The sequence below is a fragment of the Nyctereutes procyonoides genome, unplaced genomic scaffold (genome assembly GCF_905146905.1).
Source record: "Nyctereutes procyonoides isolate TBG_1078 unplaced genomic scaffold, NYPRO_anot_genome, whole genome shotgun sequence".
Taxonomy (NCBI): domain Eukaryota; kingdom Metazoa; phylum Chordata; class Mammalia; order Carnivora; family Canidae; genus Nyctereutes; species Nyctereutes procyonoides.
This window is the reverse complement of record NW_026575052.1, coordinates 64,227,753-64,253,304: the sequence shown is the minus strand read 5'-3', so window position 1 is coordinate 64,253,304 and position 25,552 is coordinate 64,227,753. Positions and strand designations below refer to the sequence as shown.

At 47.6% G+C, this 25,552-nt stretch overlaps 1 protein-coding gene across 3 annotated transcripts in view; it reads left to right on the top strand.

The window, feature by feature from the left end:
* Positions 1-17,691: 17,691 nt before the first annotated feature.
* The window catches only part of NMT2 (N-myristoyltransferase 2), a 69,801-nt gene continuing 61,940 nt past the window's right edge, over positions 17,692-25,552 (top strand). For all 3 annotated transcript variants that reach the window (XM_055331636.1, XM_055331639.1, XM_055331638.1), the window contains exon 1: positions 17,692-17,892. In XM_055331636.1, the coding sequence (XP_055187611.1) occupies positions 17,783-17,892 (110 nt within the window). In that variant the 5' untranslated portion in view covers positions 17,692-17,782. The remainder of the gene's footprint in view (positions 17,893-25,552) is intronic.

Sequence of the window (25,552 nt, the reverse complement as noted above, 5' to 3'; positions counted from 1 at the left end):
GATCTACTTCTGCTAAAGAGAGTTCTGTGTGACTCACAGTCTTTGACTTCTTGCTCCCAATATATTTTTTCTTTATTTGGTTGACCCGGGTCATAATGCCAACTAATACAAATGGAAAAATGAAAGATCCCCCAAAAAAGATTCTCTTAAAAGTTGGCCTAATTTGGTATTCTTTCTTTTTGCCGTACATTTGTAACAGCTAAGGAAGCAAGTAGAGTGTTTTCACTGAGGCTTATTTTTTTTCCCCATAATCTCAGTCTCTTCAGTATCCCAAGCGTGTATCTACATCCCTGGTTTTTAGATTATTCTCAAGTGTACTGGGGATCCATGCAGTAGGAAGCCAAGAGAGGCTCTTTCAATCTTAGCTAATTTATATACTTTATGGGTCTAGTGTAATTGCTTTTTCTATACTTGATCTTAGCCAAAAGGCCAAGAACTGATGTAATTACCTTTTCTAAGGTGATTTCTTAAAAACAAAAACAATAGTAATATATGAGGACTATTGTCCTGGGCACTGGCCACAAGGGTCTGGTCTTTGCTAGTTGTTGTGTTGTTATGCTTTAAAATAAATAAAATAAGTAAATATATAAGTAAACAGGGAAAGAAATGGGTGGAAGGAAGAAGTGGGGGCATCAAAACAGAGAAGGCTGTATCCCTGCAGGGGGGGCTCACATCCAGAAGAAAATTAGCCCTCATGGACTCCACATCATGCTAAAACTGAGCCATTTAAGGGATTTTAAAAATTAACCCCACAACTGAACTCAACGCTGTAAGTCAGAGGAAGAGCAGAAAAACATGCAGAGAGGGTCGCTGCTTCCAGAGGTCATTAGATGGTTTGATGTCATCACAGAACAAGTTGCAAAATTCCCTCAGTGGTCACCTGGTCCAGTCTCCTCATTTGCAGATTTAATGAAAGGCTGGACTGAGGGAGGTTTCAATGTCCATGCGTAGGCAACCTGCAGCTATAAAAGGTGAGGGGCACCTGGGTGGCTCAGTGGTTGAGCATCTGCCTTCGGCTCAGGGCGTGATCCTGGGGTCCTGGGATCGAGTCCCACATCGGGCTCCCATCAAGGAGCCTGCTTCTCCCTCTGCCTGTGCCTTTGCCTCTCTCTGTGTCTCTCATGAACAAATAAATAAAATCTTTATAAAAAAAAAAAAAAGGCTGTGGTGCCAGCCAGCCCTTTACAAATTGCTGTCCTACTCTAAAGATAGAAAATTTTTTGAGGACCTTCAAAGATAGCACATAGGGAACCTGATATAACTGGTGAATTTCTTCCCATGCTCTCTGCACTATGTGGGTTCCCTGGGCCACCTCGCTGAAGCATCCAGCAGCAAAGTTATTTGAGGGAGTGATGGCTGAAAAATACCTATGCATACATTACCCATTGCTATTTTTAAAGTGAATTTGCATTAACTATTCCATGTTCCCTTCTTCATTGGAGAAGGCGGGTGAATTCCATTAAGCAATACTTTCCTGTTGAGTGAGAGTTAGATAGAGCCCATCTATATCTTTCCAGTTTTTCTAATGATTCTTCTCGCATATGTCTACATCCCTGAAGGCTGGAGCAATGGGGGAGAGATTCTCTAATAATTGTGTATCATGCTTTAGTTTACACAATATCCCTCAATGTTTAGCGTCGTTTCTCAAATACCAATTATGCAATGAGCACTAAACAAAATCCTGTGGGAACAGAATGGTCGCAATGGGTTCTGTCCACAAAGCTTGCTCAATCATAGTTGTCAAAGCCTAAAGGGTTGTTTTTAAGTTCTGTTGGTGATCATCTCACCTTGTTAGAACCATAAGAGGTGAGCAGTTTTCCCGTGGGTTGGGGCTTTCCCTGTTGTACATGTGACATAGCTGTTCAGGGCTCAGAGAGACGTTTCAAGGCATTCCATGGCACAGATTGATCCACCCAAGTCATACAGAGAAATGGATTGGGGTCTGGTATCCATCGGTATTGTGCTCCTATGTAAAAATCATCGTGGTAATAAAAGACAAGCCAGTTCTGGGGCTGGGGTTGGACAAGCCTTGGGGATAGAGGACCAAAGAGATGCTCTGAAGGATCTGGGCTGTGAGAAGAGTCCTGTAAGAGGGCTGAGCCCACGCAGGGGGTGCCACAGTGATGACTGGCTTACTCACATGAAATCTTGACCTTCCATAAGAACAAAAAATGCCACTGCATGGGGGCCCAGGGCCAGCCAAGTCCTGGCTTAAGAATCATTGGTGCAGGGATCCCTGGGTGGTGCAGCGGTTTGGCGCCTGCCTTTGGCTCAGGGCGCGATCCTGGAGACCCGGGATCGAATCCCATATCGGGCTCCCGGTGCATGGAGCCTGCTTCTCCCTCTGCCTGTGTCTCTGCCTCTCTCTCTCTCTCCCTGTGACTATCATAAATAAATAAATTAAAAAAAAAAAAAGAAGAATCATTGGTGCATTTGCTTCCCCTTCTCGCCAAATCTCTCCCGAGGAAAACTGTCCAGCTTTTGAAGAGATCCTACTGTGGGACGAAGGGTTATAACATTAGAATGGGACTGATGTTTTCATTTGCAATTTTTATCTTGTCCTTTTGTTCATATGTGCATAAATAGGGTTTCTCGGCTTCTAAAGCTCGGTGCTGCAGGACGTTTCTTTTGATTCAGGGGCCTGGTGTATGAGGGAGAACTGAGATCGGCTGTCTCATGGCTATTCACGTGAGCCCCCAGAAGACACCCCCGGTGCATTGCAAGGCTGAGAGGCGCCACCAGAGAGGCGTGCAGAATGTGCTGTGCTGAACAAGAAGCTGAGCTGTGATTAAAGCTATCAGCCCAACAGGTCATTCAGAAAATTGTGATGAAAGTAAATCTCCTTCCCTCATCTCTACCCACTGCACAAAGGATTTATTCTCACAGGCAGACATGAAGATGACTCTCTAGCTCGTAAAAGGGAGAGGCATTGAAAAGAAGAGGTAGGAATATAAAGCTCGTGGGTTCTGGAGAGGAGATGGACAGCCCTGGCCTGGTCATCGGCACAACCAAAGGCATCATGGCCAAATGTTCTGGAGGCTGAACCTGCCATTTACATGCCCTGCTTATAGGGAGAAAAGGTAGAGACCCCACTAGATGTTTTTAATTCTTAGAAGAATCATTTAATTTGCATCAAGGGAAGGTAAGCAGCATCCACTGACTTGGGATAAGGTCTAGTAGGACCTTGCATCTCTGGCTTGGCAACATTGTCTCCCTGCGGAATGGCCCCATTTTCTTCACGTACTAAGGCCGTTTGAGAGTGAAGACTCGCACCCCAATCCCTTCTCTGCAGTATCTGAAGTTAGGGAAACCGGCAGAGGGGTCTGTTAGCTAAGGAAAACATACACACACACACAAACACACACACACACACACACACACACACACACACACACACAGAGTGATAAAGGTCTAGAAGATCCTTGAAATAAAATGACTGTAAAGACTGAAAGAAACAAGACCAGTGAGTAGGACACTGCTCTGAGTCAGGAGGGAGAAATCAAGGCAGGAGTGGTTCTGTCCATGAGGAAGCAGAGCCTCTTCTGGGGGCAGGCTGACATCCCAGGGGAGGGGTTGACCAAGAGAATCCCAGGTGTAAACCCTTCCTGTCCACACAGCCCTGGGGAACAGAATCCCCTCAGGGAGCTGTGGGAGCAGGGAGGAGCGATCCAAGGGATCCAGCTTCTGGGAGGCTTGAAACATTGTCCAGCTCCCTGTTTGAACATCCCTTAGGGCGTGAGGGGTAGGGCAGCCAAAGGCAGGCCCTGACATCCCCAGCTACAGTGAGTCATACGAGGCCTTGGAGGGCAGGCCGGGTTAGACCTTGTCTTGCTTATCATGTCATGTGGGGGTAGAGACGGACCGTGGGGACCCCAAGCAGGTGGAGGCCACTATTTTGTAAATCTGAGCTGAAATAAACAGCTTCTGAGACTCTTGAGATTTGGGGGGCAGTGGTATACTGTCTCTGATGGAACACAAAGATGGAAATGTAGGATGCCAAGGGAAGAGGCCAAGGCAGGCTCAAGCGGGTCCCTGTACATGAGTGTAAGCCCAGGGGGCACAAGAAAGAGAGCCAATCGTTTACAATGCTTGATGCCAACCCGGAAGCAGGAAGGTGACCTTCACAGCAGATGCCACCAGGCAGGCTGTGGACATTATATCACGCCCTTGACCCTTGCTCTCGGCCCAGGCTTCTGCATATTGTGCTGGACCTTTAAGTCCCCACCAAAGTGGGGCACCTGGCTGGCCCAGTCAGTGGAGCATGCGTCTCTTGATCTCAGGGTTGTAAGTTCCAGCCCCCCATTGCACGTAGATATTATTTAAAATCTTTAAAATGTAAAAATAAATAAAATAAAATCAGTCCCCACCAAGGGCTCATTTGAGACCTTATACATCCAGGCTGTGACCAAGTCCAGCCACTCTTGGGGTGACTCCCCCAAAGGACCCAAGGAGACTGGCATCTAAGAGCCTAACTGCATTTGCTTGGGTGTGTCCTATAGCTGGTTGCACAACAAACTGAGGCCCAGCAATGTTCCCCATCCCCAACCTGTCAGAAACCAAGGCAGAGAACATAGGACAGCAGCGGGGGACAAATCTAGGCTAGAAGAGCAGAAGCAAGGAAGCAGTGTCAGGTTCTGAAATCCTGGAGCGAAACCAGATGCAAGACGCCAGCAGTTCAGAGCCAGGAATTAAATGGACCTGACTTCACAGTCCAGATTCAAGGTGTCAGGTCAGAGGCAGGCCCTGGTGAGGAAGTGTGAGTGCTCAGGCAAGAGGCAAGAGGCAGCAGGTGGGGGGGGGGGGGGGGGTCAATGGGAGCCAGTACTTTCATCTCCCCTCATCTGCTTAGGATCTTTACTCTTTCCTTCCAAGAATGAAAGATGGCTTAACCAGAAGTTTGAAAGGGAGCTAGAAACTCAAGCTTTCCTGAAACCCTCACATGCCCTTCTTCATCCCTGCCATCGGGCTAGTCTATGCCGACAGCAGTAGCAGGACTTGAAAGCACCAGCCTGTTCTTCCTCTGCTCAAAGCCAGAGCAATCAAAGAACTTCTAGGCCACACTTGAAGAACCCACAGGAGAGCCAAACAAAAGGCTGAGCGTCACCATAGTCAACTTGACCTTCACTTTCTGTTATACTATGTTTGCACTTCAGGGACATCTGATTCCTGAAAAATCTACGAAACATAGAATGACACCTGTCATCATTTCTTTTTTACGTAACCCAAGGAGGAAGCTAAGGGCAGAGACTGGCAGAGCAACTATGGGCTGATTTGCAGAAGAGTGAAAGCCAGAGAGAGCGTAATGTGAAATAGTGGGATATGGAACATTCGATCCAAAATTGACTGTTAAACTTAACCTTGAGGGGGATGTAGCTTGACTCTCACGGTCTCAATAGTTATTCTCCTAAGCCCCAAATATACTCTAACAAAGTTGAGGTGATGGTGCCCATTTAACCGTTGAGAAAATATATAGAAGAACAAATGTACCAACCAATCAACTAAATATAGAAATTTGTGTGACATCATTTAAAGGGATGATCTTAAAGCAATGTAGAATTAAAACACTGACTTCTGGGGATCCCTGGGTGGCGCAGCGGTTTGGCGCCTGCCTTTGGCCCAGGGCGCGATCCTGGAGACCCGGGATCGAGTCCCACATCGGGCTCCCGGTGCATGGAGCCTGCTTCTCCCTCTGCCTGTGTCTCTGCCTCTCTCTCTCTCTCTCTCTCTGTGACTATCATAAATTAAAAAAAATTAAAAAAAATTTTAAAAAATTAAAAAAATTAAAAAAAAAAAAAAACGCTGACTTCTCTTAATGTCATACTACTGAAAAGAGTCACACACACACACACACACCCATATAGGAAGGAGCTTTCTCAAATGACCATACTTCCCCCAAAGCTTCCGGCTTACTGAAATTTGTATGGAAGACTCTAAATGTCTCCACAATAATTTTCAAACCTTCACTGTCTGCATAGACCAACCCTAGGAGGGCTGTCTGGGGACAGATATGATGACACATTGTAGATAGTGGAGGATGGGAGTGTAGTGGCCTTCAAGCTTTGAATTTCTTAACATTTAGAGAGCAGTTCATTTTATCACACTATCTGAATATTTTCCCAAGAGTTGGCCTGGTTTTCAATTGCTACGGAATTGCACGTGGTTGATCGTGCAACCTGGTGTGTTATTCTGTTTTGAAAAATACGGTATTTTTAGCATTTTCTCCCCAAAACTGAAAAATAAATATAAGAAAATTCTCAAGTTGGGCTTCTTTCCAAAAGATTTCCGTGAGTTCGCTTGTACCAGACAATAAATAATTTTTGAAAAACAAAGTAGAAGTTAAAGCATGAAGCATGACTGTGGGTATTATACAATCTGATATACTGGTTGAAAAAATGTATGAAATGCCATACTTAGTCGTATAAAGAATTCACTTAAAATTTCATCATGAATATTAGATGACTGTAAAATGGTAGCTTCTGCACAACCACATCAATAATCCATAGCAAAAAAAAAAATGTTATTTCCTAAACTGGTCACCATTAATTATCATAGCCATGAGATAATTCCTTTTACTGAGGAAACGATTACACTTTCTAGTAACTTTTTTTTTAAAGATTTCATTTTTTTAATTTTTTTTATTTATTTATGATAGTCACACAGAGAGAGAGAGAGAGAGAGAAGAGAGAGAGAGAGAGGCAGAGACATAGGCAGAGGGAGAAGCAGGCTCCATGCACCGGGATTCGATCCCGGGTCTCCAGGATCGCGCCCTGGGCCAAAGGCAGGCGCTAAACCACTGCGCCACCCAGGGATCCCTAAAGATTTCATTTTTAAGTAATCTCTACACCTCACGTGGGACTCAAACTCACAACCCCAAGATCAAGAGTCGCATGCTCTACCAATGGCGTCAGTCAGGCACCCCTTTCTAGTAACTTTCAAATGATTGGTTAAAATGTCAGAACTAATGCTCTAAGTGGAGAGTTTACTTTAGACTTTGAGATGTCATCTTCTCATTGAGAATGTTCCAGAGCTCTCCAGATTTCATCCAGCTGTCCAGTCTCTCCCACACTTCTCTTCAAGCCCAACTGGTCTCCCGACTGCATCCCAGACCATCCAGCTGACTTCCAGACCCCAATCTCAGGTCTCAGACACCAAGATTTTCTGGCTGGAGATCCCTTCTTTTCCCTGCCCTCTACTCCCTAAAGTGCCGAAGGAAACCAGCCTCTCAGACAACTCATGCACTTCCCCTTCTGGAACCCCTCCTGTACCTCCCAACCAGCCCACCTACCACGGTGTGCAGCCTCACAGTATCATTTATTTCGGTTGCGTGGCTTGCTACCACAACAAGATGAAGCTCCTAGAGGGCTAGCCAAGTCTTATTTTTCCTTCAACGCCCCCCGGGTGTCCAGCTAGGAAGCCCAGAAGTCGATTTGGTGCTTAGAAGGCCTGCGTTAAAATCCCAGCCCTCCCCGTCATCTCCTTCATGACTCCCCTGAACTAGCAATTACGCCACTGTGCTATGTCAGCCTGTGTTCCGTGGGGGAATTAAGGCCGAATCAGGCATGGGGACCACTTTCTAGGTGCTCTGGACCGAGGTGCATCCTCTCCATCCCCCACCACCAGATTCATACACTGAAGCCTTAATGTTCCATAGGGTTGCAGATGGAGATGGGGGCCCTAGGGAGGTAATCAAGGTTACCTGCAGTCTTAAGGTTGGGCCGAGGCAAGGGAGTGGTCCTGTTGCTAGAGAGGAAGGCCAAGGCTGCTCTGAGTTCCCAAAGCCCCTGGCCTGGGATGTAGGGATCTCAGCATCAAGCACATCTCAGGGGTTTTCCTAGAACCCCCCCCCCCATCTGTCTTCCTAAGCTCTCCAATGCTTCGGGAGCAAACAGCAGAGCTAACCTGCGTAGACAACACTCTCAGCAGAGGCTCGCTTAGCCTCCTCCCCCCTCAACACTTCTCCCCAGAAACTAAAAATGAAATTGAGAACAGGGGATGATTAAACAGTAGCATTCAGCTGCGGCAGGCCTGAGGCCTCAAGCTTATTCTGTAGAACGTGGAGCAAACCAGAAGCAATGGGCCTGCCATGACCCCCTGCCTCTGGTCATCCTACCCTCCTCTGGGCACCGGGAATTCATGGGGGGGTTCACCGGAGCGCACCCCCTGCCTTGACGTGACTCAGCTTTCCTCTTAGCCTCCAGGGGTTTGGTCTTGTCTTGTCTTATCTTTTCAATTTTCCACCCCCTGCTAAATGAAAAACCGTCTTCCTCAACCTCCAGTTCAAATTCCCATTTGATTTTCAGACTCCCTTTGGAAGGCCACACTCATGCAGGGTGTCCTGAGGTCCCTCCGTCTGTCCGTAGTCAGGCTGCCCTCGTCCCCCTGGCCGAGACCTGTGGGCAGGACCCTCTCCCTCGAAGCGAGGGGTGAGCATCCAGGCCTCTGGGGGGCCAGCCTGCCCTGCCCATTGGGAGTGGAATGCTCTCAGCTGCCAGTTCCAGAATCTCCAAGTACAAGGGTACAAGGGAACCTAAACACTAAGAGATTATTTTGCTCCCCTAGCAGGAAGCCTGCAGGAGCTGGAGCTCAGAGGCTCGGTGACCCCACGGAGAACCAGGCTTTTCACGTCTGTCCCCTCTGTCAAGTGGCTGGACTGCAGTTGAATCAGTTCAAGGAATACATGACACGTTAGGATCTCCCAGGGGTTGGGCCGCCTGGGTGGCTCAGTGGTTGAGTGTCTGCCTTGGGCTCGGGTCATGATCCCAGGGTCCCAGGATTGAGTTCTGCACTGGGCTCTCCACAGGGAGCCTGCTTCTCCCTCTGCCTGTGTCTCTGCCTCTCTCTCATGAATAAATTAATAAAATCTTAAAATAAAAGATCCCCCAAGGGCCCCCAAAGGACATCTTTCTGTTTCACTGAGCACAGGAGACACAGGATCACCTCTAGCTTCGAGAGAGGCAGTGAGAGCAGTGAGAGAGAGCAGCTGTCAGTTACTGCCCGGACAGGGGCCAGTGGGTGCTGGTGACAGGTCTCAGAGGGTGGCACGTTGCTTAGGCAGGTGTCTGCTCTCCCCAGGAAACACGCGACTGCCACAGCGCTGTAAGTGCTAGAAGACTTTGCTAAGACACTATTTTGGATAAGTTACATAACCTCTTTGAGGCTCACATTCCCAAATGGAGAACGAGAATAATATCTACAGCACAGAGCTGTTGTGGAGATTAATGGGAAGCCGTTCACATCACCGTCGTGTGTGAGAGAGCCCCTGCTTCTCTCCCGGGCATGCAGCAAATCCACGCTTGCTTCACCTTCCCCGTCACCTACAGTGGAAAGACCCCGGAAACACTTGCTAACCAGATGAAACACCACTTACCTGGAACATTATCCACCTGAAGTTTGTTGGATGTTTGTAGTAAAAAAAAAAAAAAAATCAGTTTGACATGCACAGTAAAAGTAAACATTATAAAAAAAAAGGCAAAGGTTGGCAAGCTAGGAATTAATTTTTTTTTATTTTTATTTATTTATGATAGTCACACACAGAGAGAGAGAGGGGCAGAGACATAGGCAGAGGGAGAAGCAGGCTCCATGCACCAGGAGCCCGACGTGGGATTCGATCCCAGATCTCCAGGATCGTGCCCTGGGCCAAAGGCAGGCGCCAAACCGCTGCGCCACCCAGGAATCCCTAGGAATTAATTTAAAATGCAATCACGCCTCATTGTATTTACCAGAAAGCTCATAACTACATTTAAGCATCTAACACATTTCCCCTAGATCATCTGATTATCCATTGTCACCCTCCCTCAGGCACGGAACCTCTGAATAATCTTCCATTCCTTCCTCCCCGGGCTCGGGGCTGAGGTGTTGGGGGATTTTTGTTGTTGTTTTAAAACTTGGTGTATGTTTAGTGTGGTGTTTGGGGTTTTTTTTGTGTGTGTGTTTTTTGTTTTTTGGTTTTTTTTTTAATCTACTGTAGAGTCTCTGGGACAGACTGGGGTTGTTTCTCATCTGAAATAAGTCAGACTCCTAACTCTGGGAAACGAACCAGGGGTGGTGGAGGGGGAGGTAGGTGGGGGGGTGGGGGTGACTGGGTGACGGGCATTGAGGGGGACACTTGATGGGATGAGCACTGGGTGTTATTCTATATGTTGGCAAATTGAACACCAATAAAAAATAAATTTATTAAAAAAAAGAAATAAGTCAGAGTAACTGGCAGTCTTGCCTCTAGATGCTCTTCCCTACAAGAGGTTCCAGACACTATGGTTAAATCCATTTCTCCCACCTGTATCTTGGACAACATAACCGGTGGATGCTTCTGCAGTGGATTCAATTTATTCACATTTGATTTCAAGACTCTTATCAAATTATCCTAATTATATCACTTCCCAGATCCTTCCCCTGCCAATTATGCAAAAGGCATGTGGTTTCCTTCTTTCCCTTTCAACATGTCACCAGAGGCTCCTGCTGTCTGCCCAAGATTCAAGCATTCTTCCTTTTATTCAAAATTCTTCCCCGGGGGCACCTGGGTGGCACAGCGGGTTAAGTGTCTGACTCTTGATTCCCGCTCAGGTCATGGTTTCAGGATCTTGGGGTGGAGCCCCTTGGCCCTCACACTCACTGGGGAGTCTGCTTCCCCTCCCCACTCCCTTGGTCCCTCCCCGCCCCCCAAATCATCTTAAACCCCATCGCCTCCAGGAAACTGATACTTGCTAAGTGTGATGCTGTATTTGTGTCCTAGGGGTGCCATACAAATGACTACAGACTTACTTGGTGGCTTAAAACACAGGTTTATTCTCTCATGGTTCTAGAGGGCAGAAATCTGAAATCAAGGTGTCATCAGAGCCACACTCCTGAAGGCTCAAGGGGTATACTCCATAGCCTCTTTCAGCTTCTGGTGTTTCCATGCCATGGCATCTGCAGGCAGGGGACCCTATAACCCCAGTGTCTGCCTTCGGCTTCCCATGGCCTTCCCTCCTGTGTGCCTGTCTCCTCCTCTTCTGTGTAATCTCCCTCTGCTTTACCCTCAGGAGGACTTGTCACTGGACTTAAGGTCCACCTGGGTGATCCAGGATGATCTCATCTTGAGATCCCTCAGTTAATTACATCTGCAAAGACACTTTTTCTCAAATAAGGGTATAGTCACAGTTCAGGGGTAAATTTTATGTTACGTATAGTTTACTGCAATTACAATTTCTTAATTAAAAAAATAGAAAAACAACCGGTTCCCTAAGGTCGAGCTTCTTCTCCTGAGAAGTATACTCCTGAGAGTATAGTCGTTCACTTGCATCACCCCTGTGGGACTTGGGGTCAAGGGGGACTGACACAAATACACTCCTCTCCTGTTTCTTACTGTGCCATGAGACAAAATCGTTTGTCTGTGAACCAGGAAGCTCATGTCTTCTAGTAGCAGTAAAGCTGTAACAAGCATATGTGTTAGCTTGCAAGCCAGGTAACATCTCAGATCGCTCACAATTCTAGACACACACTGTCATCAGGTGGACGTATAACCACGGTGTGTGCTGAGCCACAGAGCCCATGCTCCAGCCCTAGAACATTCTGCTCCCTAGTCCTTGCATACAGCACTCAGAAAATTGTGCCCATGATTCCTGCAGAAGACCACAGTGGTGGAAAGAAGCTAAAGTTAAATTCAACTCAACAAAATTTCATTATAAGGGTCTCCCAGGCCCCCTATAAGACCCTAAAGATGACTGACAATGGACCTCATTCTCACGGAGCCCATTGTCCAGGGGAGATGCAGACTCGGGACAATAATAAAGTGTGATTGATCACCACGTGTACCACGTCCAGAGGCAGCAGGGTAGAGACTGACAGCTCTGGGCCAGCATCAAAGGCAGACTCACGCTCTCAATTATTACCATATGGAAAAGTTCCCTGAGAAAGGTATTGTTTATTTTGACATATGATTGCTAAAACATGAACACAAAAATGTGTCATCTTTATTCATAAAAGGAAAATGAACTTTGGCCATACGCTATCCAGCAATGCCCTGGTGGACAAAAGCTGGGATATATTCAAGGAATTTGGGAGCGGTATGGTTTCAAGAGAGTGAAGGCACCCTGTAGCTCAGGCTATGGTATCATCTTGGCATCCTCCAGCACACTCGTTGCCCTCAAGTCCCACCCCATCCTCCAGGGGCGGGAAGGACTCCCCCACCTAAGGTTCCACAATATTCCACAGTCTGCAGTGTTCTCTGTGGTCCCACACTACTGGTTTGATTGCGTATGAAAACTTTTCAGCAGGACACCAAGCAGCTGGAGTGTGCAATTTTCACATTCAGAGTGCCCCTCAGAAGTGCTTCTCAAATGCAATTTCCAAAGGTACAGCATATTCCTAGGTTCCTACACAGTTAGAAATGGAGTCATTTGAAAAAAAACAAAACAAAACAAAACAAAACAAAAAACAAACCATGAACAGGAGTCTGAAGCCGACCAGCTCTGAGGAACAGAGTCCAATGGGCAGGGCTTGGGGCGCATAGAGTAGAACGGGTAAGCTACTGATCTGGCAAGAGTCCCTCAAACAGACCCTGACGTACAGACAGTAACCACACTGATGAGGAGGAAGGAGTCCGTCTTTAAGATCGCAAGTTCTGGTCGTTGTGTATCCCTTCCAATTCTGCTTGCAAACAGGCGACTTCTTTCCTTAGCTCATCTCTTTCTTGCAGATCCCCATCACGTGCGGTTGGGAGTAATCAACTGACAGTTTAAATAGTCAGCCTTGAAATGACCTTTCTTGAATCTAAGTTATATTAGATATATTTTCTCTTATGAGTTGCTAACAACAAGAATTTTACCCAAATTTTATTTATTTATTTATTTATTTATTTATTTATTTATTTATTTATTTATGAGAGAGAGAGCGAGAGAGAGAACACAAGTAGGCAGAGCAGCAGGCAGAGGGAGAAGCAGGTCCTTGTGCTGAGCAGGGAGCCGGACGAGGGACTTGATCCCAGGATCCCGGGATCAGGACCTGAGCCGAAGGCAGACACTTAACCCACTGAGCCACCCAGGCACCCCTACCCAAATGTTGTGACGCTACACAACATGGGACACCATATATATATATTTTTTAGGCTTTTATGGTTTCATTACCACTTTTCCAATATCCGCCTGCTAATTGCAAAGCCAATAATAGCGCATGTTTAGTGTGGCACCATCCCATGTTACATTCCAATTTCTGTATCAGTTACCAATGGTCACATAATAAAATACCACAAAATTCAGCGTCTTGAGTCAATGTCACTTATTTCACACAAATCTACAGGTCTGCTGGGTTATTCTGCTCATCTCAGCTGATCTTTGCTGGGATCATGAGTGTATCTACAGTCAGAGGGCAGGTGAGCTGAAGGTTGACTGGTCCCTAGGATGGCCTTGTCTGGAAGACCCCCTAACTGGTGGAGTCTCTCATCCTTCTAGGAGGCTCTCTAGGCTTGTATTTGTTGCAGTGGCAGGATTCTGGGGGAAAGATGGAGAGAGAGAGGAATCACACAAAGTCTTTTGAGGTTAGAGTTGGATCTGACACGCATCGCTTCCATCACATTCAAATGGCCAAAGCAGGTCAACAAGCCAATCTACACTCAAGGGCTTTTCCTGGAAAGAGATGCAAAGCCATACTGCAAAGGACATGACTACGGGGAGAGGTTAAGAGTTGGGTCCATTTTCTTTTTTTTTAAGACTTATTTATTTGAAAGGGAGAGACAGAGAGCGAAAGAGTGCACAGGGAGAGGGTCAGAGGGAGAGGGAGAGAGAAATCCATGCAGACTCTGCCGAGCATGGAACCCACCTCGGGGCTCAATCCCATGACCCTGAGATCATAACCTGAGCCCAAACCAAGAATCAGATGCTTAACTGACTGAGCCACCCAGGCGCCCTTGGGTCCATTAGAGCCATTAGATGTGGTTCTAAAATATTTTATTACTGTTCTTAAAAAACATACTTTGTAAGCAGAAACAAGGATTATATATAAATCTCTGGTTATATCAAAAAGTTATGGCACCTCACACCCATAGGATGGCTTGCGTCAAACACCTGGGTGGCTCAGTCAGTGAAGCGTCTGCCTTCAGCTCAGGTCATGATCCCAATGTCCTGGTATCAAGCTCCCTGCTGATCAGGGCACCTGCTTCTCCCTCTTCCTCTGCTGTTCCCCCACTCTTGCTCTCATTCTCTCTCTCTGTCAAATAAATAAGTAAAATCTTTAAAAAAACAAGAACCAGAAGATAGCAAGTGTTGGCATGTTGATGAGAACGTAGAAAAATCGCACCCCTTGTGCACTGTTGATAGGAGTGTAAAATGGCACAGCCTCTGTGCAAAACACTATGACAGTTCCTCAAAAAAAATTAAAAATGGAATTACCATATGATTCAGTAATTCTACAGTGGAGTATGTATCCAAAAGAATTGAAGGCACAGATTCCAAATGATGTTTCTCATCCACATCATAGCAGCATTATTCACAAGAGCAAGAAGTGGAACCAACCCAAGTGTCTATGGAAGGATAAATGGATAAACAAAATGTTTATATCCATACAATGGGATATTATTTAGCCTGAAAAAGAAGGAAATTCTGACCCATGCTACAACATGGGTGAACCCTGAGGACATTATGCTAAGTGAAGTCACTCCCCAAAAGACAAATACAGCATGATTCCATTTGTATGAAGTACCTAGAGTAGTCAAATCCATAGGGACACAAAGCTGAATACTGGCTATCCGAAGGGGAAATGGGGAATTTTTTGTTTTTTGTTTTCTAAATTTATTTGAGACAGAGAGGTCAGGTGCACAAGCACGCAAGCAAGAACAGGAGCGAAGGGTCAGGGTGAGAGGAAGAAAATCTCAAGCAGACTCCCCGATGAGTGTGGAGCCCAACTGGAGCTCCATCCCATGACCCTGAGATCATGACCTGAGCTGAAATCTAGAGTCAGACGCTCCACCAACTGAGCCACCCAGACGCCCCAGAAATGGGGAGTCATCTAATGGATACAGTTTCAATTTTGCAGGTTTTGGAGATTGGCTGCACAACAACATGATTATACTTAACACTATGGAACTATACACTTAGAAAATGGCAAAGACGGTATATTTTTTATTATGTGTATTTTACCACAATTCTTAAAAACCAAGAAGTTATCATAGTTTTGATAAAAATGAGACCAATTATACAATTATGGTCTTACACCTATAATAGGAGATGAGTTAGCAGGATGGAAAACTGTCTAGGGCCTCTTTTTTTTTCTTTTTTTAAATTTATTTTAAAGAGAGTGAGAGAGAGTGTGCAAGCACAAGCAGGAAGGGCAGAGGGAGAAGGAGAGAGAATCTCAAGCAGACTCTGAGCTGAGCAGGGAGCCGATGTGGGGCTCGATCTCACAACCCTGAGACCATGACCTGAGCAGAACCAAGAGTCAGACCGTGTACCACCCAGGCGCCTCTCTCCGGGGTCTCTCTAACATACTGGTAGCTACTTTATAGTACTCTCCCCACATCAATCTTGGATCTGAGATTCTAGAAGATGCCACCTGGCTGCAATTCCCCCAAACTCTAGAATTAAATCAGGCAAAGTGGCAAACCTTGGTAGAAACAGCGAGTTTCCATACACGACAATAGGATTTAGGATTCTCCAGGGTCATCTGCAAACTTTGCCCTCCTTCAGCTGATTAACAATGACAAACGCTGTATTATATAATACCTCAATCCTGTACTGAACAGACGTCCGGGCCAACTTCTTTCCATTCTGGGGAACAGATGTTCCCTGTGTGTCATTGTTTTCCAGCGTTAAACTGATTTTTGATGCCCTCGTTCTAATTTCTCTAGGATTATTTGTTTTCTGATCCTTTTTTTGAGAGGTGTGGAGTCGAAGCTTCTTGCAAATTCAAACAGATACGTCTGCTGAATTTCCTTTGCTTTGTATTTTTAAAATCTTTTCAAGAGCCCTTCCAGTAGGTTAGTGACTGATCAGATAAACGGGCTCCTGGCCATGAGCCTGCTGGTTACCCAACTAGGTTACAGTTATCCGACTGTTCATGTTCCCAGGCAAGAGCCGCGGGAAGCGCTCTGATCTGTGTTTGCCTTTATTCTCAAGTTTGGAGGCAGAGGCCACAAGTGACTGTCTGCCTCAGAAATAGTGCAATTGTGAAAGATAGTATTGTATTTCCTTCATGTTTTTGGCCCGATTTTGCACTTCTTCCTGAACTTTAGCAAGCTCAATACTGTCAATCATAAAAGGCTGATGGGCTTTGAAATCGCTCTGCAATTTTTGTCTTGATATTCTCCGCCTCAATACATTTTAAGGGCATGGTCTCCCTTGTGGGGGGATAAAAGAGGCACGCAATGCTCCCAATCGCTTCTGCAAAAAAGGGACCCACGCCAAAACTTTCAGTGGCTTTTTATTTTATTATTACTTTTAAAAGATTTTGTTTATTCACGGGAGACACAGAGAGAGAGGCAGAGACACAGGCAGAGCGAGAAGCAGACTCCCTGCGGGATGCCCAACGCAGGACTCGATCTCAGGACCCCGGGATCACGCCCTGAGCTGAAGGCAGACGCTCAGCGGCTGAGCCACCCAGGCGCCCCTCAGGTGGCTTTTTAAAGTTCCATTTTGCTCGCTGAGCAGTTTCTGAGAACTCTCTTTCTAAAGCTCCGGGTGTCTGGCAGGACTGTTGAACACCAGCCGTGCCAGGGAAGCAAACGAAGGGCTGCTGTGTACGGAACGCGGCCGCAGACGAGCCTGCACTTCACCTGCCCGGTACTTGGCCACCCACGTCCTTCCCTCCAGGTCCACGGGGGCCACCGAGAGTTTCACCGGGGACCGTCTCCGTTCGCTCGGCCGTGTGGGTTCACACTTGCACGTGGCGAATGCCAAGTGTCCGATCCCGCAGCGACACGGACAGCACTGCCCCAGGACCCCTAAGGCGGTGGCTGTGCTCTGGCCTGGCTGCGGCGATGTCCACGGAAAACAGGGGCAGCTCAGGGGTTTCCTCTGTGAAGGGTTGTGGGGCTGCCAGGCCGTTGGCATGGGGAGGAGGAGGGGGAGGGGGAGGGGGAGGGGGAGGCACTGCTTGGCCTTGGACTTTGAGTTGACAGGGTGTGGGCCCGAGACACAAGAAGTGGAATTTTTAAAGAGCGTCTGTGTATGTGCGGGAGGCTTCTAGAAATCATGGGCCCTGGCACGCCTACTCTTGAGTGGAAGATGCCTGCGATGGTTAAAAGCGCTCCCTAACCCGTAGAGCGGGAGCGTCGCGGCGGTGCTCCACGGGGAAGGCTCCGGGATCCGGAGCAGCGTGCGGACCTATTCCGAGCCGAGCCCCGGGCGGGTGGCAGGGAGCGCCCGGGGGACCCCGCCCCGCTCCACCCGCCGACTCGCGCCCCCACCCCCCGGCACCGCCCCCTCCCCTTCCCTCTCTTCCCCTCCCCTCCCCTGCATGGCCCCTCCTCCACCCCACCCCACTCCGTCCGCCGGCTCGCGCCCCCCTCCCCCTCCCCTGCATGGCCCCTCCCCCACCCGCCCACTCCATCCTCCGGCTCGCGCCCCGCCCCCTCCCCTGCATGGCCCCGCCCCTCGCTCGCATGGCCCCGCCCCCACCGCCCCCGCCGCGGTGGGCGGGCCCAGGCCGGGCGGGGCGGGGAGGGGCGGGGCGGGCCGGCGGGCGCGGCGCCGGGACTCCCGGCGCGGAGGGGACGGCGGGCGGCACTAGGGGGAGCTGCTCGCGCCGCCGCCGCCGCCGCCGCCGGTCCCCCACGCCCGCGGCCCCGAGCGCCGCCTCCCCAGCCCGCGCCGCCGCGATGGCGGAGGACAGCGAGTCTGCGGCCAGCCAGCAGAGCCTGGAGCTGGACGACCAGGACACGTGCGGGATCGACGGGGACAATGAGGAGGAGACGGAGCACGCCAAAGGGTAGGCGCGGGGCGGCGCGGGGCGGCGCGGGCTGCGCTCGGACTCCGGGGGCGAGGCCCCGGGGGCGCGGGGGCGCGGGGGCGCGGGGCGCGCGGGGGTCCCCGGGGCGGGCCCTCCGCTGTCACCTGCCGCGCGGCCGCCGCCGGCCCGGCTCGGCCCCGTCCCCGCCTGCGCCTCCGCCTGCGCCTCCGCCTGCGCCTCCGCCTGCGCCCGGCCGGGCCCCGGCCCGCGGGTGCGACGCGCCTGTCCTGGCCGGCGTGCGGCTCGGCGGGACCGGGGGAGGCGCGGCCCCCGGCCCTCTGTGGGGAGGCGTCCTCGTCCGCCGCTTGTCATCCTGTCCAGGTCCTGCCCGGGCCTCCCGCCCCTCCCCCAGCCGCCGCCGCCGCCGCCGCCGCCTCGGGAGGAGGAGAGGACCCGGTGGGGGAGCGGTGCTGGGATTGCGCGGGGTGGTCCGCGCGCGGGCGGCGGCGGGGAACTGCGGAAAGTTGTGCTCCCCGCACGGCCTGCGCGGGGCGGGGCGGGGCGGGGCGGGGGCGCGGGGGAGCGGACCTGCCCCCGCCCCCGCCCCTGCCCCCGCCCCCGCCCCTGCCCCGCGCGCCCGCAGAGCCCTCTCTCAAGCAGGACCGGCCCGCTGGTTCCGGCTCAGGCTTGGCGGGGGCGCGGGGCGGGGGCACCTGAGCAGATCCTGCTTGCAAAGCGGGTGTTTGATCTGCAAAGCCAGCTGCACCCCGCCTTTTAGCACCTGGTCAGATTTCTTCTTCCTTTTCGCTGGCTCCCTTTTCTCCCCCCGCAGACTTGATTTTACTCTCCCTTTGGAGAAAAGATTGCTTCCGGTTAAGGGTATTGAAGTTCTGTTTTTAGAGTTTGGGGGGGGGGCGGTCATTTTAAACCAGACTGGGGTCCTTGGAGGTGGTGTTTGCGTTACCCCCCTTTACCCCGTTGGGATTCAACCTGTGCGCTGGCACAGAGCACTGACTGCTGCTGCCCCTTAGATGTGAGATTTTGCAAACCATGGTGACTGATGAAGTGGGTCAGCTTGAAAACATGATAGGGAGGCCTTCATCACAGATGGCTTATTTATTCAGTTCATGGAGAGGATCCTTTAAATGATTGATGATATAAAGTGTAAAGCATTTGCATTCTCTTTAACGTCTGCTTGAAGATTTGTTTAAGAAAGGAACTTTTACTGAGCTTTCATGTGTTATAAAATATTAAAAGAGATCAAGAAAAGGAAAAGCTGACTAAATGTTTCTCCCATTTGCAAGTTGCTTTTTATATTTTTTTTTTTGCAGTGAATAATACTTCGGTGGCAGCTGCAAGTACCGAATGTTACAATTCAAGTCTGGAATTTGTTTTTTTTTGTTTGTTTTTTTTTTTTTAAGAGGAAAGGAAATTCAACAGAAATCTGAGCTTGAGTTCTGTGTATGTGGGGATAGAAATTTGCCCATGATAGCTCACTAAATATAAATACACTTTTGAGACAATAGTATTAGGGCTAGGGTGAAGTGTGCTAGGATGGTCCAGGTGAAATATGGGTTACCCAAGTAACTTCCGCACCTGTCTGTTATCTTTCTGGAGAGACCCTGGACTTTTGTCTTCTCCACTGTGATTTCTATTTATTATTCATTCTTTGGAAGGTTTGATTTGTACCTCCTTGCCTACACAGTGCAGAGCATTCATGCTACGGAGAACGGCTCATCTGTGTGCCCATTGATCTGGACCTGGCCCAAGACAAGCCTTGCCATGTAGAGGCTGCGTGAAGTTCCCAGATCAGCACCCAGAGGCATCGCTACGTCCTCTTCAGAGATTTTCAGTTTTGTACACGCACATTTTGTAGGCTAGCACGGTTACTCAAAATTTAGAGATGCCCAGTGGACTGAAGTGTTTCAACCAAGAGCAGATAATCTAACAAGTTCTAGTGGGAAGAGATTGATAGAATGGATTTCTTTATAGGCAGTTACATGGGAGGAGATCGGTAAAAAGTCGAGTTGCTGCACTTGTTGGACTGCTTTTTCAGATTTGAATTTAGATGGTATGTGCCAAGTTTGGGGGTAATTGTGTTTCATTTGGCTTGTGTACTGATGCCATGGCTCAGGAGAAACCTAGATTTTTTTTTTTCCTTGCATAGCTCAGGTTTGTAAATGTCTTCATTTGAAAGACTCCTCTTTTCTATGGTCGGCCTCTTCATTCTTTACTGGTTTAAGTTAAGTGACCAATAAAGAGCCTTTGGAGGAATACGTAGGTAAACAGTTTTCCTTTTAATGATGAATTATCGCTTTCAGGCCACTAGGTACGGGTCAGCGCACAAAGCAGTAATTACTGTGTAGAACCCTTGTGGCCTGAAGGAATTAATTTATCCCCACAATTGAGTATGCAGATGACCCTTGAACAACACTGGTTTGAACTACATGGGTCCAATTGTATGTGATTTTTTTCCCCATAAATAATAGAGTGCAGTACTTTTTTTTTTTTTGAGTGCAGTACTTAAATGTACTTTCCTTATTATTTTCTTAATAACATTTTCTTTTCTCTAGCTTACTTTACTGTAAGAATATAGTATATAATATGTATAACATATGCAATATGTGTTAATCGACCGTTTATGTTTTTGGTAAGGCTCCTGGCCAACACTGCGCTATCAGGAGTTAAGCTTTGGGGAAGTCAAAAGTTATACAAAGATTTCAGACTCCATGGGCTGTCAGAGCCCCTAACACCCATGCTGTTCAAGGGTCCACTCTCATGTATTTACTACTCATTTTAGACATACCAAGTTGCAACTAGAACCTCAGATAAAAGGAAGATACCAAATTAGATTCTTTCACACCAAAATGTAAACATATTACATAGTATGCTTTTCTCTTGTTTTTATAGGATTTTCTTTATGGACTAAAAAGACTACTTCATTTTTGTGGATAGTACTTCAAATCCACGAATGAAATATGCTATGCTCAGTGAAAGGACTAATAGATGTTCTCCTAGAAAGACTGTTTAAATAACTCCCCTTAACGTGTGATTTACAATTAGGGGAAGTAACTGAGTCCTAAAGAGTTCGGAGGGAACTTGCAAACTTTCAGGCAAATTCGAAGTTCTGAGGTAATCACATTTATACTCTTATTTTCTTAGCAAAGACTTTCTGCGTAGATAAAAATGAACTTCAATCCAGCTTTCTATGTGAATTATTAGAAATAGTCCAGATTACTGAAGATTTTTGTTGTGCGAGGGAGCAGGTGGCCATGCACTGAAGAGGTTACCTATCGGGTGACCTCTGTGGGGCTTGCCTAGGTGGGTTCGACGTTAGGTAAATACTCAAGGAGCTTTAGTACTTATCTCAGTTTGATGTATAGGTGGCTTCTGTGCCTTTCTTTGGAAAGGATTTGGGAAAACATCGAGGACGTTGTTCAAGAATCTGCCAAGCTCACTATCTTCTCATTCTGCCCCCATTTCATGTATCTTTTCTCCATTCGTAAAGTATATGGGGTAGTGGTAAATACCCCTCATTCGGCCTACCCTCCTCCCACACAGATGAAGCATAGTTATTGTCACAGTTGGCCCCAAATGAAATGAGTGTTGAGGCTGGCACAAAACCAAATCTCTTTTCTGGCTTTACCCACACTGATTTTCAGAATGCAAAACCAAACAAAAGAAAAAATTCTTTTTCCTAGACAGATTGATGTTTTTCATCTCCTTCCCACTAAGAGCTTTCTCCTCAGTATTCACGGCAGTGGAATAGGAGGCAGTTACCAAGAATATTTACTTAGGGAGTAAAATAAGCATATATGAATATGCTGTTGTTGGCACACAAATGATCAAATTATTCCCTGGGGTAGATGTGAAATAGTTTTAGTATTGGAGAGTTATTCTGAGACATTTTTAAGAATTTTTTTTTCTTAAAAAAATTAAAGATCTGGTATTTGGTAAAGACTAAAATTTTGGAATTCTTTTAACAAAGAGCATATAACCTCTCTTCTCCTACACCTAGCTCGGGGGGTGGGGGGGGGTGCGGGGGGGAATTGACCTTATTCTACATGCAGTGTGTTCTTCTTTCTGACTCTATCTGTGTATTGTTGAGACCGGCTGTGGGAATTTCTCGGGAGGATAATTCAGAGCCGCCCTTTCTGAAATTTGACCTGTTATCAACTGTGTAAATCTAAATGGAAAGGTGTATTAACAGCCTATGCCCAAGGAACCCCCTCAATTCAAGAAATACAGTTTGCAATCGTCCAGTGCCTGTTCCAGCTTGCATCTGAAATGTGATATCACCCATGGGCCCTAAAGGAACTTTTTCCAGAAACTGAGCTAAACTCTGGAAAATTTCTAGGTGTGGGACACACTCTTTGTTGTGTTGAAATGGTTTATTAACACGAGTGTCACAGTAATTATATAGGAGTTAGAGTCAGTTGCTTAGTTAACTCAGGGATTAGAACCATATTCTAATCAAGCTCAAGAAAAACGTTGGTTGACTGGGTTTTTGTTTTGTTTTTTTTTTACCATATAGGAAAATATGTTTTGACTTTTACTCATTTTAAGAATAAAATAAGCTTTATTAAAAATTCAGACAAAAGGGCAAGCTTCTGCCTTTGACTCAGATCATGATCTCAGGGTATTGGGATCAAGCCCCCTTTCAGGCACCCTGCTCGGTGGAGTCTGCTCTTCTCTCTGCCTCCCCTTCTGCTTCTCCCCGTGCTTGTGCTGTCTGTCTGTCTGTCTGTCTCTCTCTCTCTCTCTCTCTCTCTGCCAAATAAATAAATAAATAAATAAAATCTTTAAAAAACAAATTCAAACAATAAAGTGTATAGGGAGTAGAAGACCCCTGGTCATCTTATTTGCTAGAGAAACCACTATTCACAGTTTAATCAACTAATATTTTAATAGATACATGAAAGTGCACATTTAACATTAAGAGGATCAAACTTTACAAGGACTCATTTCTTGTCTTTTCCTCTGTTAGTGTTGTCTGCTAGAAGTTTCTGCAGTGATGGGAATGTCCCAATAAAGAGGTCACTAGCCACTTGAAATGTGGTTAGTGTGACTAAGGAACTGAATTTTAAATTTTATTTAATTTTTATTAATTTAAATTTAGCCCTTCCTGAGTAGTGTGTATGAGATTGGACAGCTCAGATCATATCCTGCTTTTGACTTTTATAAACTTTTGTGGTGCTCAAAATACTTCTTTATTCTTGTCTTTAGAGGATAGATTTCATTTTTTCCCCCTCTAATGGTTTGGAAATTCTTTACCTTATTATTTTTTTTTTCTTCTGGGAGTGATCCTTAAATTTTGAACAAGCATGTTTCTATCTGTATTTCTATCGGTGATTAAAATTAACCACGATCCAAAATAGTTTACCATTGAGCGAAACAAAATGTGTAGGATGTTTTAACTTTTCCTTCCTTTACATGTCCTGGGTTTTGTTGGAATAGTCTGAAATTCTAATCCCATGTGGCTTTTTTTATTTTTGCCTTCGTACCCCGTTAAAACTTTCTTCTTAACTATTACATTATATTCACAGCCATATTGTCAAAATCTTCTCAGACTCCCCTGTTTCTGTTGCTTGTCACTATTCCTTGTAAACCATTCCTTCTTTTTTGAGTACTTTCTCATTTAATTTTCTTATTAGCATAGGCAGATGACATATTTTCTGAATTCTTGTATGTCTGAAGATGCCTTTCTTTTGTCTTCATGAATAAACCATAGTCTGGGCATGCGTGTAATTCTAGAATAATCTTTTTTTTTTTCCTCCAAACTCCACAAATGCTTTATTATCATCTAGCATTTAGTGGCACAGATGCTGTCTCTCTGCCAATCTGCTTCTCTTTCTTATATAGGAAACCATACTCTTTCTTTGTTTTGACTTGTTTTGAGTCTGGAAGTTTCTAGGATTTTTCTCCCTGTCGTTCTATAACCTGAGGGTTTTCCACCTTGATGGCGATTTCTTGAGGATGGAGGCCTTCCTGGCACGCCGCCCCCCCCCCCCCACGCCGGGTTCCCTCCAGCCACCCGATCACCAACTCTAGTGCTTTTGGCTCCTTCCCCGCTACATGGGACTCGGGGGCGGTTAGGCATCTGTCACCCCGGGTCCCCCCCAGGCGCTGCTCACGAAGGCTGCTGCACCCCACATCACTGCTCACCCAAGGGATTGACTTAGTGGCCTTGCCCGTCCACCAGCCGCCGCTTCCCACCTGTTCTGGGGAGTCCTCCCCGCCCCCCCCCCGGGGTGTTCTCTGAATCTTCCCACCTCTGCCCCTTCTCCAAATTCCAGGTCTGGCTCCGGTGCCCTTTCTGTCGCCAAGGCAGCCACCCAAGGTGGTAACCCCTGTCCGAGGCCCCATAGGGCTTGCCGGGACGGGGTGGCGAACAAGGCTGGCACCGCAGTACAGGCCTGCCCAGCGCAAGTGAGGGGCCACCTGCCTGCCTCCAGGTGGCCGGATCGTGGACTGTGCCTGCAGCCTCTGATCCCTGCCACCCCTGGTGCATTGAACACCTTGGTGGCTTAACATGAACGTGTAGCCACCTGCCTTCCTCCAGGTGGCCGGAGCGCGGGGACCGTGCCTGTGGCCTCTGATCCCTGCCACCCCTGATGCATTGAACACCTTGGTGGCTTAACATGAGCGTGTGGCCGCCTGCCTTCCTCCAGGTGGACAGAGCGTGGGGACCGTGCCTGCAGCCTCTGATCCATGCCACCTCTGGTCATTGAACGCCTTGGTGGCTTAACAAAGATTTGCTGACCGGATGCCAGTGGTTCTTTATCTCCACTGACGAGTTAATTTCTGATCTGAAACTTTCCCCCGGACGCATGAGGAATTTTGTGATGTGAAGGATTTTTTTCCCCTAATTCTAACTGAAAGGACGTGGACTCTGGATTTGCAGGGGGGTTCTATGCTGCGTCGACCCCAGCGTGGCAAAATAATTGCAAATTTTTTGAACTTTTGGTAACGCTCTTCATACTCTGTGTATACATTTTTCTTGTTGAACCTTTGCAACAACCGATGGGGAGACGGGGGCTTTTCCAAAAGGGAAGAACTCATCCAGGCCACACTCACATGCAGACTCCGGTCCTGGGCCTCTTGCCATCTGACTGTAAACTCTCGGCCCCTGCACTAACCTGCATGAGCCATAAATCAGTGGAGTCATTTGTTTGATAGTGTTTCAAGCTTATCTCCCTTTCAGTCAGAGATGACCAACGTGAGCACCTCGAGAGCCAGAATCCACCGGTGTAATGAGTACAGGAAATGTCAACGAATTTAAAAATAAATGAGTCCATTTCCTTGTGTAAGAAAAAATCTTGCAACTTGATTACAGAGAGCCCTCTTAAATTTCTCTTCAGGTCTGCTCAAGGACTAATTCTAATTATAGCATCCGCATTTTACAGTGAGGTCTTTCTTCTTCCGTGCCTGCTTCGTGGCTGTCTCGTCTCCCTTCTAGAGCAGGATCTGTGGCCGCCCCGCCGTGGCCACCTGCATACCAGCATCCTTCCATGCCCTCCGCCTGCCAGTGCGGCCACCCAGCAGGCCTGCGGGCAGCTTTCCTGCAGGGAGCCGACAGGACTCTGAATCCAGTGTCGAGTGTTCCAGAAGGATAGAGCTGCTGGAGGAATCCACTGGAGCACACTGGTTCCCCAGCTCCATGGCCCGGCTTGTGTGGCACTTGAGCTTGTCGTGCTTT